Below are 17,536 nucleotides of genomic sequence, written 5' to 3'. Positions count from 1 at the left end.
CACCCTCAGATGCTAAACATGGTTGACAAATAAGGTTAATAACCCAAATCAAAAGTAGCAGTGAAGCAGTGATACTGGGTTTGCTCTCTTATGGGAAACGTTAACTTTTTGCTATTATTTGATTTAATCTATTCCTGATGTTTACAACTGATAGCCCCTATAACCATAAATGTTTTTTTTTGTAAAAGGTTTTTTGTTTCACACAGTTTCTATTATCAAGACAATCCACCGGTTGAAAAATTGGTAGGTCTTAAAATACTGAAATTACCCAGGACATCTTTTTTAGCGACTAAACATTCTGCAGGAACATTTCGGTTTGTTCAGTAATTTCCCATCCTGGCCAGGAAGGACGCAAAGACCCCCACAACCCCTTTTGAATGAAAAGCAAACTATTTTCTGAGGATCCTCCATCCCCCCTCTTCTCTTTGTCCAGCTTCCTGTTTGTGTAACATATTTTGTTGTCTTTGACGTTTATGTCTATTTTTCCTGCTGAGTGGGAGTGTGGTGCTAACACTAGCCTAAGCCTCAGAAATTTCCATGACTGGAGAATGAACTGGACAAATGGTCCCTGCACAAGGGACTCCAGTCGCCAGCAAGCGTGCGTCTGCTCACATGTGCGTGTGTACAAGTTTCAGGGGCCGAGTTCTTTCAACTCTGACACAGAAAAAAATATCCTAAGGGGAAAGAAAAGGATCACAACCACACATATGCCTTTTGTCGCATCGAATGCCTTTTGTCGCATCGAATGCCTTTTGTCGCATTGTTTTTTAATGTGATGTCTTCTCTGTTTCTAGTTGTTGTTGATTGTTTGTCTTCTCAGCTCTTCTGTCCTTGTCCTTGTCTTCACTCCTTTCCCATCCGCCGGCCTCTCTAATGGCCTTTTTATGTCGCTTCATGGACCATAACACTCATGGTTATATGAAACAGCTGAGGCAAATGCATTTCTATTATTTTAGCATGATACAATAAACCTACCTACTCATCGGAGTCCACAGATAACACCCAGGTGGTGGTGGCTAAGCCAACAAATCCGCTAGTGCACTTCCCTTCAAGAGACATTGTAAATATTTTCAGGACCTTGGCTGCACTGAAGTGAGGGAAAATTGCAGACTTATGACCTTGTTTCTCAGCCGCTCAAATGAGAGTGGACAGCGAACAGAAAGTTACTGGTATTATTACTGTGACGTACACCGCTGAGAGTTGACTAAAATGTAACTTATTGCCTAGGTTTTTTCTGGTTATTCCACACCTGTCTCAGCCAAAATATATTTTGAGGTTGGTCACTCTTATGACTAATGATATGATTAAAGGCTAAAATGTTTGGCATTTTCTAAATCCATATAGTGCAATTAAGAGTTCCAGCAACCTAGTTCCTGTAACTGACAGGGTATTGTCTTACTCTAACTAGCAGGTGGCTCTCTCAGAGGCCTTCTGCTGTGGGCGTTGTCATACCCCTGCCAATGGACTCCGAATACCAGCCGCTCCTAGCAGTGCTGGAAGGCCAGACATAATCACCTACAATTACGGTCCATTTCATTGCACCATTTCTGCCAGTGATAACCTCTCTTTGATGTGAGCATGGCAGGTCCTCATTACGTTATAGTCCCTTTGATTTACCATGGCCTCACTTTCTGTTAGTGACCAGAGTGTGAAGGCTTCCACAGGGAATTCAATGATGTTGTAATCACCAACATACATGCTCAAGCTTTTCATCCATTTCTATAAATCTGTGGAGAGTACAAGGAGAACGGACGTGTAATGCAGAAGGTCTTGTTTAATAAGGTCAATGAGGTAAATAAAGCTCATTGACCTTATTGGTCAGCATGGTCATTTGTCATCCATGAGGTATAGTTATAGTTAGGGTAAAAAAAAAGCATGTTTGACTTTTGTTGATTTTATGTAGTCATGTTTGACTTCAATATCCTGGGAAAATATCCCAGTGCTTTAGTAGTCTGTCCCTCCATGCTACATCTCCCTGTCTGTGTAAGCATATGTTTATCATTAATCAAGGGCTTTCTCCAAAACATATCCGCACCGTATAAAACAAAATTTAATGGACCTTTATGTGGACATTTTATTTGAGCTCTGGAATACGTTTGGCAAGGCTTTCCATTTGCCCACACAGATACGTCTCTGTTGTCCTGCATTCAAATCAAAGTAAATCGATTCCAAAGGAGTGTTTTTATTGCATTTTTCACAGCCAGTTTCACAGATGTAATTTAGTACTTCAACCACAGATCTCCATCTGTGTCTCTCCCATTCAAAATGATCCTGATTCATTGAAAATAAACACTTGCTTTTTTGCAAGCAGGGACCAAACACCCCACTGTTTCTAACCCCATGGCTGGTGAAAAACACTGTCACAAAAGTGACGACATCCACTAAACCTGCTTCAACCCACCCAACTGGACCTCCAGTCACACGGCCTGTTTGCTCCCCCCCCACCCTCTCTCTCTTTTGTCCTCGGCCGTCAAGTCACACAAGACAGCTGCTTCAGTGTGGACACTGAAACTAAGAAGCCATTTTGCCAAAAGCACCTGCCCAGGTGATCCATCACCATCCATCTCAGCCGAGGATCTGTGGGCCTCTTTCCCTCTCTGCAAGTGACAAAGGAGGAACTAAAGGAACTGACATTGAAACAGAAGGGACCTCATGTCATATAGCTTCATTGTAGATTGTTAGAGTACGCTATAGTGACTGAATCTGAATATTGACCTGTTCATTTTCAGGTTATCGATATATTCTTGAATTTCCCCTGGGGATCAATAAAGTATCTATCTATCTATATCTATCTATATTTTGAATTAGTGATTTTTTTGAGAATTGATTGATATGAAACCTTGCCCTTTATTTTCTGATCAACAGTCTCAGCACATTATCATAGAGTTTCTTGCCACCATAGTCAAGGTACTCATATCCTCTGTGCCAAAGCACAGTTACACATCTCATCTGTACGTTGAGTGACAGCTGGGGGACAATGGGGGAAAAAGTTGAGTGTGATAACCTCCAAGGGGTTGGTAACAACAGAGGCTGACACCAACACCCAAAACACACACGCACACACACAAACCCCACCACCCCAGACAATTTCCTGTCCATCTCCCCCTTCACCCGGGGGCACAGCTATTAATAAACCCAACGGGGAAGCAGACAAATCAAAGCTGTGCCACTTTCCTCAATTTACAGGATCAGGGGAGAGAGGAAGAGGAAGCCTCTGGAGGTGGACACACAAGAGAGAGGGAGGGAGAGAGAGAGAGAGGGAGAGAGAGATGGGAGGGCTGTAAACGGAGAAGGGGGGTATCTGAACATGAAGATGATGTTTAAACATGGGTTAGGGGCGGGTGTGGTGGGTGAAGGGTGCTCTCTGGTTTGTGTTTGTGAGTTCCTGTGTGTATGTTATGTGTAGTGACAACACTGTGTGTGTGTGTGTGTGTGTGTGTGCGCGCAAGAGTGTGTGTGTAAGCACCACCACTCATCTCACAGCTCCAGTGGACTCCCAGTATCAGCAGCAGCATTCATCACTGACGTACTGAGGTCTTGAGCGTCCTCTCATTCCCTCCTTCAAACTAGCCAGACCTCATCGCCTCACAACCACACACAGGTAAGAGCTCTCCTTTACTCTGCCCATGGGCAGCCGCACAACACCCAACACACCATTACATTATAAGTCACTCATGGATATATAAGCTTTTTGTCTAACCCAGTGATTTCTTATTCTTAATTGCACTCATGTTAATATTTATCCACATATATCACCCACTCTGATAAACATGCTAAGTAAATAGTAACAAGTGAAAGTTTGTTCAGACGTTTGTAATGTAGAGGCGGCCTGCTAATTACATTTGCTGAGCAACTGTTGCGCTTGATAAATGTCTGCAGGGACAAATGCATGACGTGTTTGCTTTGTGCGCTCATGGAATAGTTAGGCATGGTCAGTGAGAGTGGCTCTTGTCAAAACAGGCGCTGTGTTTGTGTAAAGCGAGCTTGTGCCACCAGAGACGCGGGCGAAGGCGCGAGGCAGGCATGCAGAACCAGCAAGCCCCCGCTGGGGGAAAAGGGGGCTCACTTCCTGATCAACATCCAGTCCACGCCGGAAAAAAAAGATGCAGTTCACATGCAGAAGGACCCCACGGGGGGTGAGAGCAAGGAGGGGTGGTGTGCTGAGAGAGAGAGGGAGAGAGGGAGAGAGAGAGAGAGAGAGAGGGGTTGACAGAGAGAGTATGTGTGTGCGTGAGGGGGAGATAGAGAGAATGTGAGAGAAAGAAAGAGAGAGAGAGAGAGAGTGTGTGTGTGTGTGATAATGGAGTGACAAGAGGAGATTGCTGACATAGAGTGGGCACAGGCTGCCTCCTCCTTGATGAACTTGTTTAGAGTACCGACTGTTTTGCATTCCACACACTCAGAGTGCAGTTTCCTTAATAAACCCGCTGCTGCCTATATATGCTGATCACTTATTCTGTTCAATTACCTGCCAGTTTCTGTGTAAGAAAGGCATCTGGATTGGTGTCAGCCTTTAGAACATGTGGAAGCCATAACTTTCTGAGCAGTTGTTCAAGGGTCAAGGCAATTAATGAGCGGTGTAACATTTGTCTTGAGAAATTCCAATGGTTGTTCAATAAGGAACACCAGTTGTGGAAAATATTCTCCTTGTGTAGCTGTGGAAGTATCCTGAAAAAAGAGTGTCATCAGCAAAAGTGAAAGGCTATCCTCGATAAATCAGCTTGGAGTGTCAAAAGCAAGGATTCCACGGATTTACTAGGTAGTAGTTATGTGAAATTAGGCTTATCATGTCCTCACAACAAATCCAGCATGATACATAGTTATGTAGATTGGAGCATTTGTCTTTTCATCGACTTGGTAATTTTTCCACGACTTTCCACGTCTCACTGGGGTTGTCTTCTCATCTGTCTTAAGACCACAGTGTTGGCTCATCCAACAGTTAGTCCTGCTCTGTGCAGGCTCCATCGGGAAGCAGAGGGCAAAGACAGCGACTGGAAAAAAACGCAGGGAATTATGGGCGTTATGGTGCGCACAGAGATGCTGATGATGTACATTTCCAGGCTGGCCACGGCGCGACCCCAGGAGAGCGGGATGAAATGAATCATTAACTCGGGGTGCCGGGTTTTAGGGCTTTAGTGGCCTGCTTCCACGCTCGCCAGATGGTGGAGCTCTTGTGAACGCCACAGCTTTATGGGTCACACACAGATAATTCTGTTGATGGGGAGAGATGGCTCCCATCCTCGATGATACGGCTGCAACACCCTGAGATACCAAGTGCTGCATTGGTAGCAACTTTGGTCGAAAACGCTTAAGTCAGCACTCAAGATCTTTTTAGAGGATGTAGATGATTGTGCTTTTTCAAAAATGTTACCTGAAATCTTATAATCGTGTAAGTTACACAGTGATCTGTCCAGCAGAGAGATGGAACGCTGCCCAAGTGATGTCCGAGCCATATCTCCGTTTCATAATGCGGATGGATAATTTCACTGGGCTCTGGGTACTTTTCCCCCCCTGTTTAAGTGTGGGTGGCGGGCCCTTCATAGGCACCGTGGGTTGTTTGACTTCCTGTCTGTGGTCATTGGGGCTTTATGAGCACTGTTCCGTGATGTGGCATCCAGTTGCAGACGTCATTCAGATCTCAGGGTCACTCGGGGCAATAAATCATTCGGATGTCTCCTCTCCCAGCAGCACACAGAGGTCTGCCATTACTGGGACCTGAAACATTGCATCTCTTTCTTTTCCATCTCTCACTTTCTCCCGCTCCTTCTCTCTCTCACACACACTCTTCCTCTATATATATATATATACATATATACAATATATCTGTCTATCTATCTTTCACTGACCATTCAATAAAAAGTAGGCAAGAGTCAGCACATATGTTAAAAATACCCAGTGAAAACAGAACATTTCATACGTCTTCCAATAGAATTTATTGTATAGACTTTTCAAGCCAATCTAAAATGTAGAAAAAAGAGACACAGGGAGTCAAAATGTGCAGATGTAATTAAACCGTGTACAAACATCATTATTATTATTTATACTGCACTTATGTGTGTTCTGGCAAATCACACGAAACAGTGGGGTTGAATTAGCTGCCTGAATCATAAGGAAAAGATACATTCAGCTTCCCAATGAAGAGAGAGAGAGAGAAAGTTGTGGTCATTTCTGAGCTTGTGTCTAATTTACAGCCACCCACTGTTAGAGTCATTAACAAAAGAAAACACATCTAAATCTAAAGCCGTGACATCCGTATGCTGCCACTGCTGCAGGGGGAAACACACAGTGATATCATTGTTCTGTTGCCCTTGGCACCGCAAAACGGCCTCTTGCTTCTCAACAATTTTTACAGCTGCAACTGATGCATTAACAGAGGAAGTCGCTTTTTAACCTCCGCCACATCAAACACAGAACCCAGAGAAAATGGGTGATGCTTGGCAGAAGAATGGCTTTGTTAAACGAGGGCAGAGCAGCACGCGCATGATCATAACGTCTCTAATAAATGCCAAGTGGACCATGGGCTGACAGCAGGTAATGAGATCTTTTGGGCTGAGATGAATGTGTCCATCCTAAAGATGCAGGGTCAACATCAACAACACATTTCTTTTGTGCACAAATTCATTTATCTCACAAGAGGAATAATCAAACGTGTGACAGAGGATATGACATAAATAGGTCGCCATCTTGTGGCCAAAAAAGTAACCTGCAAAATGTGGAGCGGAGGTCATACAATAGTTTGGTGATGAGATGCCCGCAATACCATAAAAGGCTTTTATGTGCCCAATAAACAACAACTTTCTGTCTTTGAACAAGATGCCCCTTCGGTTCAGATTCATGTCTGTGTTAGTTCACGTGGCAGGGTACAACTAATGGCATGTATCTAATTCTAGGCCTACTTAAAAATAAGAGGGGGACATAAGGAAGCGGAGGCATTAAAAATGCATCTCCCCTTCACTTTATGTCCTTAGTAATGCTATTTAGAAAAAGAGCTGCAGGCTAATTTTCCAGAGAACACAGGTTTTGATTTTCTCACAGGGAAACTTTCCACCATCCTGGCCCCCTACGGTCTTGTGTGTTTAGGTGCGCACTGATTAGGAACTCTCACGCTGTGTCCAATGGAGCGCAGTCAGTGCAGCATAGAACGTGACTCCTGCAAGGGTCTCCCTCTCTCATACACAGACACAGACACACACACAAACACACACACACACACACATATACATTCACTCATGAACACACACACATTCACTCATAAACATACACACGCTCATAAACACACACACACACTCTCCCTCTATAGTTAATGGCTTAGTTACACAGGCACGCATGTTGGCATGCAGTCTTCATTAGCATGGGTCATAACACTAGAAGTGAATGCTCCCCTTCCGGCCACTGACAGTTTGTCCAGATGGATGGCCCATTTGATAAACACCATACATTTTTACTGTTGCCATTTTTCAGCAAAGCCGCTTGTAAAGTATGGCAATATTGGGTTAAGGTGGAATAGAGATAGCATGCACACTGTCCCTTGTAACAACTTTTCATAGGGCATTTCCACTGTTGAATAACACTGAACATCTGTTTTTGATGGCCTCTTGTTTTACAGAAATAACATAAACATTTGCCGTGGCTTTAACGTGCAGCTTTTAATGAGACGGTGCTGCACAGACACTTTAAGGCCCGTTCATTCGGGTTAGCATTTATGGTCCGTGCCTTTGGTAATGATCACTCCTCTCCTAGACTGTCTGTGACATTTTTGTCATTCTCTTTTATAGGAGAAGCTGAGGCCTGAGGCCCGAGGCCGGTATTGGTTGCCACAAACGAACCCCCCGTGTTGAGCTTGGCGCCCGGTTTAAGGTTACAGGATACAGCATTAAAACAGAATACGAGAGGAAGTAAGAGAGAAGTGGGGTGGAAAGAAAAAAATGGAAAATCTGACATCGGAAACCAGCGTCCGTTTGAACTGCAACACCTCTGGCCGGCACACCATCATCTTTACGCTGATCCCTGTGGTGTACGGCTGCAACTTTGTCATCGGCATCGTGGGCAACAGCATGGTGGTGGCGGTCATCTACTGCTACATGAAGCTGAAGACGGTCGCCAACGTCTTTGTGCTCAACCTGGCCGTGTCTGACCTCACGTTCGTCCTCACACTGCCCATGTGGGCCACCTTCACGGCCACAGGCTACCACTGGCCGTTTGGCGGCTTCCTGTGCAAGGCCAGCGCCGGCTTGGTCATTTTCAACCTCTACACCAGCATCTTCTTCCTGACGGCGCTCAGCATCGACCGCTACCTGGCCATCGTGCACCCGGTGCGCTCGCGGCGCCGCCGCACGCTCGTCTACGCCCGCCTCACGTGCGTGCTCGTCTGGGTGTTCGCCTTCGTGCTGAGCGTGCCCACGGCGTACACGCGCGACGTCTTCCAGATCGAGAACAGCACGGTGTGCGGCGTGTGGCACCGCTCGGAGCACATGGGCCTGCTGGTGGCGCTCAGCGTGCTCAAGAGCGTGCTGGGCTTCCTCGTGCCCTTCCTGGTCATCATCACGTGCTACTGCCTGATCGGCCGGACGCTCCTGGGCGCGCGCGGTCGCATCCAGCGCTCCACGCGTTCCCGTGACGACGAGGTGCTGCGCATGTTGGCGGCGGCCGTGATGGCCTTCTTCCTGTGCTGGATGCCGCACCAGGTCTTCCACTTCATGGAGATGCTGGCTATGCTGGACGTGGTGGAGAACTGCCATGTGGTGGACATCATAGACACGGCCATGCCCTTCACCATCTGCATCTCCTTCTTCAACAGCTGCATCAACCCGCTGCTCTACGGCTTCGTCGGCAACAACTTCCGGAAGAATCTGTTCCGGCTGCTGCGCTGCGATCCCAACACCAGGGCTGGCCACGTCAGCCTGAGGTCCAAGATGAGCACGCTCTCGTACCGGGCGTCCGAGGCCTTGCGCCTCACTTCCAGCAAGAAAGCCTCTGCGCCCGACGTCAAATGAGAAAGGCGCCCTCACACAAATATTACACTGACAGTGACACTCCCTTAGATAAACCCACTAATGACTGATGTGTCTGCTGCGCAAGGAATGTTTTATGAGGTTTAAAAACCCTTTAATGTCTAGCACTATGCCATGGAATCTCCATGGTTAAAAAATGACAAAACAAATATTTATAATATGCATACTGTTACTGAAATGCACACCCCTCAGTTATGAAAGCTCGTATTAGATGGTGCCTTTTTACACTGAAGTAATTTGATATAACTAAAGTCTCTGAGAAGGTCTTTGCATCTAATTAATCATCTTTCAAAACACATTCAAAAGTCTACAGCAAATGTATTGATGGAACTTTTATATCTCTCAAAAACTAATTGGAGCAGGATTTCTTGATAAGAATTGCACCTTAACGCAAACAAACGCAGACAAATGTATAGTGGACTGATCTGAAATTCTGCATTTTATAGCGCATTATAATTTATCACCACCTACAAGCCTTGGCCCTAACCCATGAGCCAGCACCCGGAGCACAATACACAGACAAATAGTGGGAGAGTTATACAGTATGGGAGAGTTATACAGTTCTGGGAGAGTTATACAGTACACCATAGTAATTGGCCACATATGAGATCAAATTCTCTGCACCGTAACAGCGTGAAAACAAGGCCTGGTTGCATGTTTCAATTTAAAACAGTTTTCTCATGCATTTCTTATATATATTTTATACATTGATAGGATCTCTACAAACATGTGTGCAAGTGTCTATTAGACTGGTATTATTGTCATCAGTCATCATACTACATATATATCATCAAGTATGTGTCAATTTCACATTACCTATGTCAGTCAAACCCAAACAGCTTAAATTGGGCTTGAGTCAGCCTTTGGTTAATTTATGTTGAATATTTTTGTTTGGGAATTTCTGGTTGTTTCACATAATCCTCCTTTGTAACTTTTGAAACACTTGAAGTGAAGTAAAGTGGAAATGTTTCGTATATAGGCAGGTTGTTGAAGACTTGCCATGTTGGTGTATTTCATATGCTTGAGGTCTGGTATGACTGACTGCGGTTATGTTCTGTGTCCACTGTTAGCTCAGTGTGACAAGTATGGGTGAAATATTTACAGAAAAGAAATGTGGGAGAAATATTAGTTGTGTCCATATCTGCTGTGCTGACAGAACTATTATCATGATCATGCTATTTACACTGATAAAAAAAGTTGGCAGTTCTGTCAGCAATATTTGTAAAAAAGTCTACAAAATATTTTATATATGTCTGTGTCTTTTTGTATGTGTACAGTTCATATGGAAATAAGTATAAAAAGCAGTATATGAATAAAAGACTAAAGAAATAACAAACATGCATCATTCATAATGCTCCTGCCTTGTGCATTAACTGTTGTAAACCAAATTGTCAAACCTTGTGGCCTTGAGTTAAGGCTTTACTTTTAGGAGAACATGCTGAAATATCAGAAGTTAATCATTGAAGCTTTATCATTTCATAGACTCACTCCCCACTCTAGAAGCACCTAAAAATAAGTCAAGTTTGGTTCACACATAGGCTACTATAACATGCACGTGCTTCAGTCTTTTGGATTGGACAGCCAGAACTGCACTCGGATTATAAAAGCTGGTGAAAAGTAACAAACTAGACACGCAGGAAACATGAAGGTCCTTCTGCTTTTTGGATTGGTGGCTGTCGCTCTGGCTGAGCTGACCAGATTTGAGGGGTAAAAAGATTACACTTCTCTCAGCCATCACCCAACTGCAGTGTCCAGTGCATGTTCTGATGACAAGTATGGAGCTCAGATGTAGTGAGAGTGTGTTCCCTCTCTCTCTTTCCCCCTCTCTGCATCAGGGAGCAGGTGTTCCGTCTGAAGCCCACCACTGACGAACATGTGACCCTCATCAAGGATCTGGCCCGCAACATGGAGGTAAAGTGCACGCCACACACCAGTAGGAGCTAGAAGTGTATTCATTAATCATGTTCACATTTCTTTTTTAGGGAACATTTATCTCCTACATGCAAAGAAGATATTTCAACATACACAGACATTGTCATACCTTCTCAGGAAAGGTTTTTCGATAATGATTTATCATGAAGTTTACAGGAAGCAGTCACCACATTTACAGTGATACACCATACAATATATACTTGCTGCTGTCTTTTGTGCCAACATCACATTAACATTTACTGTCACAATAAAGCTAATTTTACCAGTCACTGTCCACAGCAGTAATATTAATTCAAACAAATTTCTTCAAATCACTGATTAAAGGTACAGGTTTGTAGGTTTAGGTATTTTTGGCGGTAGAGCTCCCTCATGATGTATTTATATGTTACTCTGCTATTGTAAATAGCAAACTTCTTGCGACTTATACCGCCAACACAATGCAAATGCTTTTGTTGTGGAGGTGAAGGATTAACAACAAGCAAAAACTATCTCAAAAGAGCTATATCTACTGACTAGGTAATGTTTCATGATCCTCACGAGATTTGGCGGGGCGCCGCTCTTGGAAGTTGCATAGCTGTTTTTTTTGGTAGGGACTCGCTAAGTCTATGCTGTATAGCTACACTAGGTGAATGATTTGTCTATTACAAGTTCGTTTATCATCAAATTGGCTTCGTAAAGGTAAAAAAAAATAGTGTACCTTTAAAATCAATTGAGTAATAAAAAAATAAAACGATCAATAAATTATTCTCCAGTATACAGAGATCCCAGCCCATATTTTAATAAATAATTGAGTAGTGTGTCACCCATTAAAAAAAAAACCTAACCACAAAGTGATTCTCTTCAAGGCCCATGTACAAAGTGAACGACTGTTTCCAATAAAATGTACTTGTACATTAACAGATATGATAGGTTAGAACTGTTACCAATCAGAATATCATTTGTTGTTGCATTGGGAAGTTGGTCGATACACACAAATGAATCATTTCACAAAAGAATTATGAAGAAAGAAAACAATCTTATCCAGTAAGGCCTTTTAAACATTTAAAGTAGTCATCTACTAAAACACGACTTTATCTAATGTCTTCAGCTTGTTAATATCTTACAAAGCTGTTTTAGGATTTGAGAATGTATATTCAGTTTTTACCAGGAAATGAGTCATACAAGCTCTGTAGACATGGATATGGTTAAGCCTGAATGTCTCTTTTAAAAAGTGCTGAACTATTCTCTATAACTGTCTGTGTATGCATGTTTGTGTTTGTTTCTGGTTATGGATTTTGGTTGAATATGCTTGTTTATATGGCTTATGTGTAGATAATAATCTGAACACATCAGTCAGTGTTAGTGTTTGCTCATGCTTGCCCATGTCAGAGATCTGACTCAGGATCGTGTGTGATGTCTGTGCTATTCAGAGTGTGTATCAGTATAAGTCAGTATGTTTGTTTCTCTGTAAGTCAGCATGTGTGTGTAGCTGTGCCACTGTGTTAGAGAACCTTACTGTAAGTGCAGGTGAGGCTCACTCTGGAAAGTGTGTTTTTATAAGAGTTTGTGTCTGGCGCCCTCTGCAGGTGGACTTCTGGAGCCCTGAGGGTGCTGAGCTGGTGACCATCGACATTGATGTGGACATCCACATTCCCGCCTCCCACACCTCCATGGTCTACACCATCCTGAACCAGAGTGACATGGAACACGAGTAAGGCAGTCCTGTTTGTTCAATTATCCCTATCTGCACATGATGTTTATTTCAATACATTATATACAGGTGCATCTCAAAAAAGTTGAATATCGTGGAGAATTCTATTGCCCTGTCCATACTGTGAGATCAAATGCCTCGTTATTGGACAAAAGGTCATAGTTGTACTACTGCAGAAGTTCCGTACCATTCAGGGCATTATTAGTGGAGTAATTTACGAGATAAAAGTTGGTTCCAATACGACTGCAGAACGTCATTAGTTTCTGACAGCGCTACTTGACCAGGGTTCGACCAAGGGAAAAAAGGTTCTGGGAGGGTGTTTGGCTCGGGGTCATGGTGCAAAGGACCCTAGGGTGAAATTACTCCGAACCATCGCTTTAAGCTGTTCAGAGCTCTTCTCAGGTCAAAATTTTGGTATTCTAAATTCTTTATTGTAATATTTTGAGGTACTGTTTTGTTTTATTATTATTTCCATTAGCTGTAAACCATAATCTTCAAGATTATAATAAACAAGTCTTAATGTCATTTTCAATTTATGTGTAATGAATCTAGATTATATTAAAGTTTCACTTTTTGAAATAAATAATGGAAAAAAATATTTTCCATGATATTCTATTTTTTTTTTTAGATGCATCCTGGCAAACAGTTCAAATGACACATGCAAATAGTACACAGTAAACTGCACAGAAGTTGTATTTATAGAGAGTTCAGTCAGTACAGAGAGAGTTCATGGTTCCCTGCAGGATTCTGATTGAGGATCTCCAGGCTCAGATTGAGGCTCAGAGGGACGGGCCTCAGATCAGCCCCAGGTCCCACACCTACACCAAGTACAACAGCTGGGACACGGTGAGCTTCTCCTTATGCATTTGCATTCTGTGTCCATTTCATCCTTTATTTTGTAATGTCCTCTACATCTTCAGGCTGACTCTTCCACCATCTTGCCTCATCCTCCATCATCTTCTGCATCTGCTGGTTGACCTCTTCCCCTGTCCCTCTCTCCACAGATCCAGGCCTGGATCACCTCCATCACCTCTGCCAACTCTAATCTGATGAGCAGACAGGTGATCGGAAACACCTACGAGGGCCGTCCCATGAACCTGCTGAAGGTACAGACACTGTCCACTAGGAGTCTCTCTTCTCCTTATCACACCATTACAGATGGTACATACTCTTCACTCACTGTCAAAATGGTGCTCTAATGCAGTGTGTCAACATGCAGCTGTAAAAATGGGAATATATTTTAATCCCTAATAGGATTTAATTCACCAATTCAGTAGTTAGGCCTATTGGCACATTCAAAATCATATTTCCTTTTTAATCCTGAGCCCCAGTAAACAGCATACATTTGCTCTTTGCTCACAGATTGGCAAGCAGACTGGCTCCACCAAGCCTGCCATCTTCCTGGACTGTGGTATCCATGCCAGAGAGTGGATCTCTACTGCTTTCTGCCAGTGGTTTGTCAAGGAGGTATGACCCACCAGTTAGAAACAGCAACAGCATTCCATTGCATCTACTGATTTTCTGCTTTTTAAAAAAACAGACCTCTTGTGTATGTTGCAGGCCGTGTCCACCTATGGAACTGATTCTCAGATGACCAGCCTGCTGGACCAAATGGATGTCTACGTTCTGCCTGTCTTCAACATTGACGGCTATGATTACACCTGGAAGAGCGTAGGTCACCTACGTTTGAATGTTCCTCTAAATGCAAAGCCACAGGCATCTGTGATCTTCCTTGTGAAACATTCTTTGTCTTTTGGATTTACAGAACAGGATGTGGAGGAAGACTCGTAAGCCTAGCAGTTCCAGCTGCGTCGGCACTGACCCCAACAGAAACTTTGATGCTGGCTGGTGCAGTGAGTAGAGGATCTTTTTGATGTTTGCCTCTTTCAAACTGAAAAATAAAAACCATTCAGTTTGAAAGAAACAAACATCAATTTCAGATAACGTCTTATTAACACAAAATAAAACAAAGATGGTTTCATGTTTCCCAGTCTTGTCTAACTCTCTTGTGTCTCGTTTGTGGTCACAGTCACTGGAGCCTCCTCCAACCCCTGTAGCGACACCTACTGCGGCTCCAAGCCCGAGTCTGAGATTGAGGTCAAGAATGTGGCCAACTTCATCCGCAGCAACAAGGCCACCATCAAGGCCTACCTCACCATCCACTCCTACTCCCAGCTGCTCCTTTTCCCCTACTCCTACACCTACAACCTGGCTGCTGATCACGCTGAGCTGGTATGATCACAGTACAGTAATCCTACACCTGATATGAGTAGCGCCACTAATGTCATACACAACACTCGCTACCCACTCAAAATGCTGAACTGTAGCAGTTTACTGAAGTATTATAATGTACAGGGAAGTTGTATGTCCCAGTAATCCCAGCTCTTTTAATAACATTAATTCAGATTTCTGTGTTAAATCTTGTCCGTCTCTCCTCTTTAGATGAGTGTTGCTAAGGGAGCCAGCAATGCCCTGACCAGCCTGTATGGCACCAAGTACACCGCAGGCCCTGGCGCTACCACCATCTGTGAGTTCCTTTATTGACAAGGAGGATGAATATCAGTTTAGCATCAGTCAAAGGTGCAGTCTGCAATTCTCTTTTTGGGAAATAGCACAAATTAACGAGCAGAGTGGCTCAGTCCGAGCCAAGAATAATTCCAGCCATTCAGCATGTTGCATTAGGAGCAAAAGGGAAGGGTATAATTTGTTTGGCTGTTAAACTTTTATATCAACAACCTTTTGCCAGAATTGCAGACTGCATCTTTAATCTATTGTTATGTCTGAAAAACACAATTGCATTGTGAGCCTGAATGGGCCAATTGCAAGAAACTGGAAAGATTTGACAGATTATTGTTAATTGCAGTCTTTTGTGTCGTGTTGATGATTGAAAGCCACTCTGATTGATGTGTGCTGTCTCAGACCCTGCTGCTGGAGGCTCTGATGACTGGGCCTATGACCTGGGTGTGAAGTACTCCTACACCTTTGAGCTGCGTGACGAAGGTCGCTATGGCTTCCTGCTCCCCGAATCCCAGATCAAGCCCACTTGTGAGGAGACCATGTTGGCTGTTAAGTACATTGCTGCCTACGTGCAGAAGAACCTCTACTAATCAGACCGGATCTTCGGAGGACATTGAAGAGCGTCTCCAGTTAATGAGGCACAGCACCATCAGTCCTGTTTCATCCATTTGTCATCATTCCTGTACATGTGAATAGTAATATGGATATGCAGAAAAAATAAACACTTCCTCAATTGCAAACTTAGTTGATCTGTTTGCCCTCTGTTACCTCCCTTCCGGTTTATAGATATATATATTTTTTCTTTCTGAAAATGTAGTACCTTCATATCATTTATTTACATTATGCTTTACAGATATCTACTACGTCATTCTTTCTAGTACAAATGACATCACGTTTGCCATTAATATGAATGGGGCTTTCAAGATCAGATATCCATGTCCTTTTTCCTATCCAAAATTGTCATTTCATATATCTGCAAATCTATTACTTTTCTCATGATATTCTCATAATTCCAGATATCCATAATGTTTTGCCACTTTTACTTGGCACTTAGGCATATATAATATAAATATAATATAATTTCAGATATCTGTAATAGATATTCTGGCTCGTATTAATATAATTTTAACTTGAAGGAATGTCATTATGGATAAATAAAATGAAATTACAGATAGAAACCTTGTTGGATTTAAATTATAAAATGGCTTGCCATAGGTGCCGCCATATTTTATATCTACTATGAGGGAACATTTAGGATTTCGGTACAGACTTAAAACAAGTTTAAACAAATGAAGCAGGCCTACAACCAACAAGCATTACTTTGCTTATGCAACCAACTAGCAGACACTTTCCATACAGAAATTTCAGGTTGCAGGCCAACAGTTTTCGAATAGGTTTCTGTCACGGTACAGGGTGGGACTCAAGTGCAGAAGAGCAGAGGTTGATTCAAGAGCAAGTTTATTTAGCGACCAATCCAATCCAAAAGGCAAAACAATGTCCAGGTCACGAGCAGAGTCAGTTACCAGTAGAGCAGGCAGGTTAAGGCAAACAGTCCAATCCAGAAGGCAAGAAACAATCCTAGCCACAAGCAGGGTCGATAACAGAAGAGCGGGGGGATATTCCATCAACCTCGCTAATGAAGGCTGCGCTTAACAGAAATAGCCTGGCTTGAACTAGCGTAGACTTTCACTTGGGGCTGAAGCCGTTCCATTAACTGAAGTTAGCGGCATCTTGGCCTCGTTTATTCAAGCGAGGTTTAGTTCAGCTTCATCTCTGCTCGTGCACGAGGTAGAAAAGTAGACAAAACAGTAGATTGACGAAAAGACGATATATGTCGTAAAATTAAGACAATACTAGACGATTTCTGTTCAATAGGCAAGCGCCATCTACAGGATTTTCATCGAAAATCATCAAATTTAACATCGAGAGAAAAAAATAGATTGCCTACAGAAATTGGAGAATAATGAAAGCATAGGCCTACATTTAAAATAACAATGCTAATGGTTTGAAATCAATTGCGAGTTTGATTGGCTTCACTCTTGAACACATCTAGACTATACAGTCTATGCTTGAACAAAACGAGTGAATGAATAAATAGTATAAACTCAAAAACAACTTTGGCATATACTCAAAACTATCTATAGCCTACGTTCTTATATTAAAAGAGTTCACTCCAAATTATTGTCTAGGTGTAGGTGGTCATAAAATAAATTAGTATCAACATAATAGCCTATTGTCTCCCATAAGTCCCAAAGTGTTTGAAATAAAATGATCTGAAATGCAATGGCTTTCAATTCAATTTATGCCTAGTATTTAATCTGTGTAGCACAGTTGATTTGACATTCATGAACAATCGTCGACTCATGAAGCAGTTTTAATTATTAGC

At 42.9% G+C, this 17,536-nt stretch overlaps 2 protein-coding genes across 2 annotated transcripts; both read left to right on the top strand.

The window, feature by feature from the left end:
* Nucleotides 1–3,412: 3,412 nt before the first annotated feature.
* agtr1b (angiotensin II receptor, type 1b) lies at nucleotides 3,413–9,300 on the top strand. The gene is made up of 2 exons (XM_042068397.1): nucleotides 3,413–3,601; nucleotides 7,776–9,300. The coding sequence occupies exon 2, from the start codon at nucleotides 7,926–7,928 to the stop codon at nucleotides 8,991–8,993; it is 1,068 nt and encodes a 355-aa protein (XP_041924331.1). The 5' UTR covers nucleotides 3,413–3,601; nucleotides 7,776–7,925; the 3' UTR covers nucleotides 8,994–9,300.
* A 1,282-nt stretch (nucleotides 9,301–10,582) lies between these two features.
* On the top strand, nucleotides 10,583–15,875 carry LOC121688663 (carboxypeptidase B-like). The gene is made up of 11 exons (XM_042068396.1): nucleotides 10,583–10,718; nucleotides 10,847–10,922; nucleotides 12,509–12,633; nucleotides 13,377–13,479; nucleotides 13,638–13,739; nucleotides 13,996–14,100; nucleotides 14,194–14,304; nucleotides 14,399–14,486; nucleotides 14,663–14,865; nucleotides 15,076–15,160; nucleotides 15,553–15,875. The coding sequence occupies exons 1-11, from the start codon at nucleotides 10,654–10,656 to the stop codon at nucleotides 15,738–15,740; spliced, it is 1,251 nt and encodes a 416-aa protein (XP_041924330.1). The 5' UTR covers nucleotides 10,583–10,653; the 3' UTR covers nucleotides 15,741–15,875.
* The last annotated feature ends 1,661 nt before the right edge of the window (nucleotides 15,876–17,536 follow it).

This window comes from Alosa sapidissima, chromosome 17 (assembly GCF_018492685.1).
Source record: "Alosa sapidissima isolate fAloSap1 chromosome 17, fAloSap1.pri, whole genome shotgun sequence".
Taxonomy (NCBI): domain Eukaryota; kingdom Metazoa; phylum Chordata; class Actinopteri; order Clupeiformes; family Clupeidae; genus Alosa; species Alosa sapidissima.
The sequence above is the reverse complement of the archived record's forward strand: the minus strand, read 5'-3'. Positions and strand labels throughout refer to the sequence as shown.

Coding starts and splice junctions, on each gene's coding strand:
- agtr1b (XM_042068397.1), top strand. CDS start 7,926: ATGGAAAATCTGACATCGGAAACCAGCGTCCGTTTGAACTGCAACACC.
- LOC121688663 (XM_042068396.1), top strand. CDS start 10,654: ATGAAGGTCCTTCTGCTTTTTGGATTGGTGGCTGTCGCTCTGGCTGAG. Junction 13,480..13,637: donor AGTACAACAGCTGGGACACG/GTGAGCTTCTCC, acceptor CTCTCTCCACAG/ATCCAGGCCTGGATCACCTC. Junction 14,866..15,075: donor CTGCTGATCACGCTGAGCTG/GTATGATCACAG, acceptor TCTCCTCTTTAG/ATGAGTGTTGCTAAGGGAGC.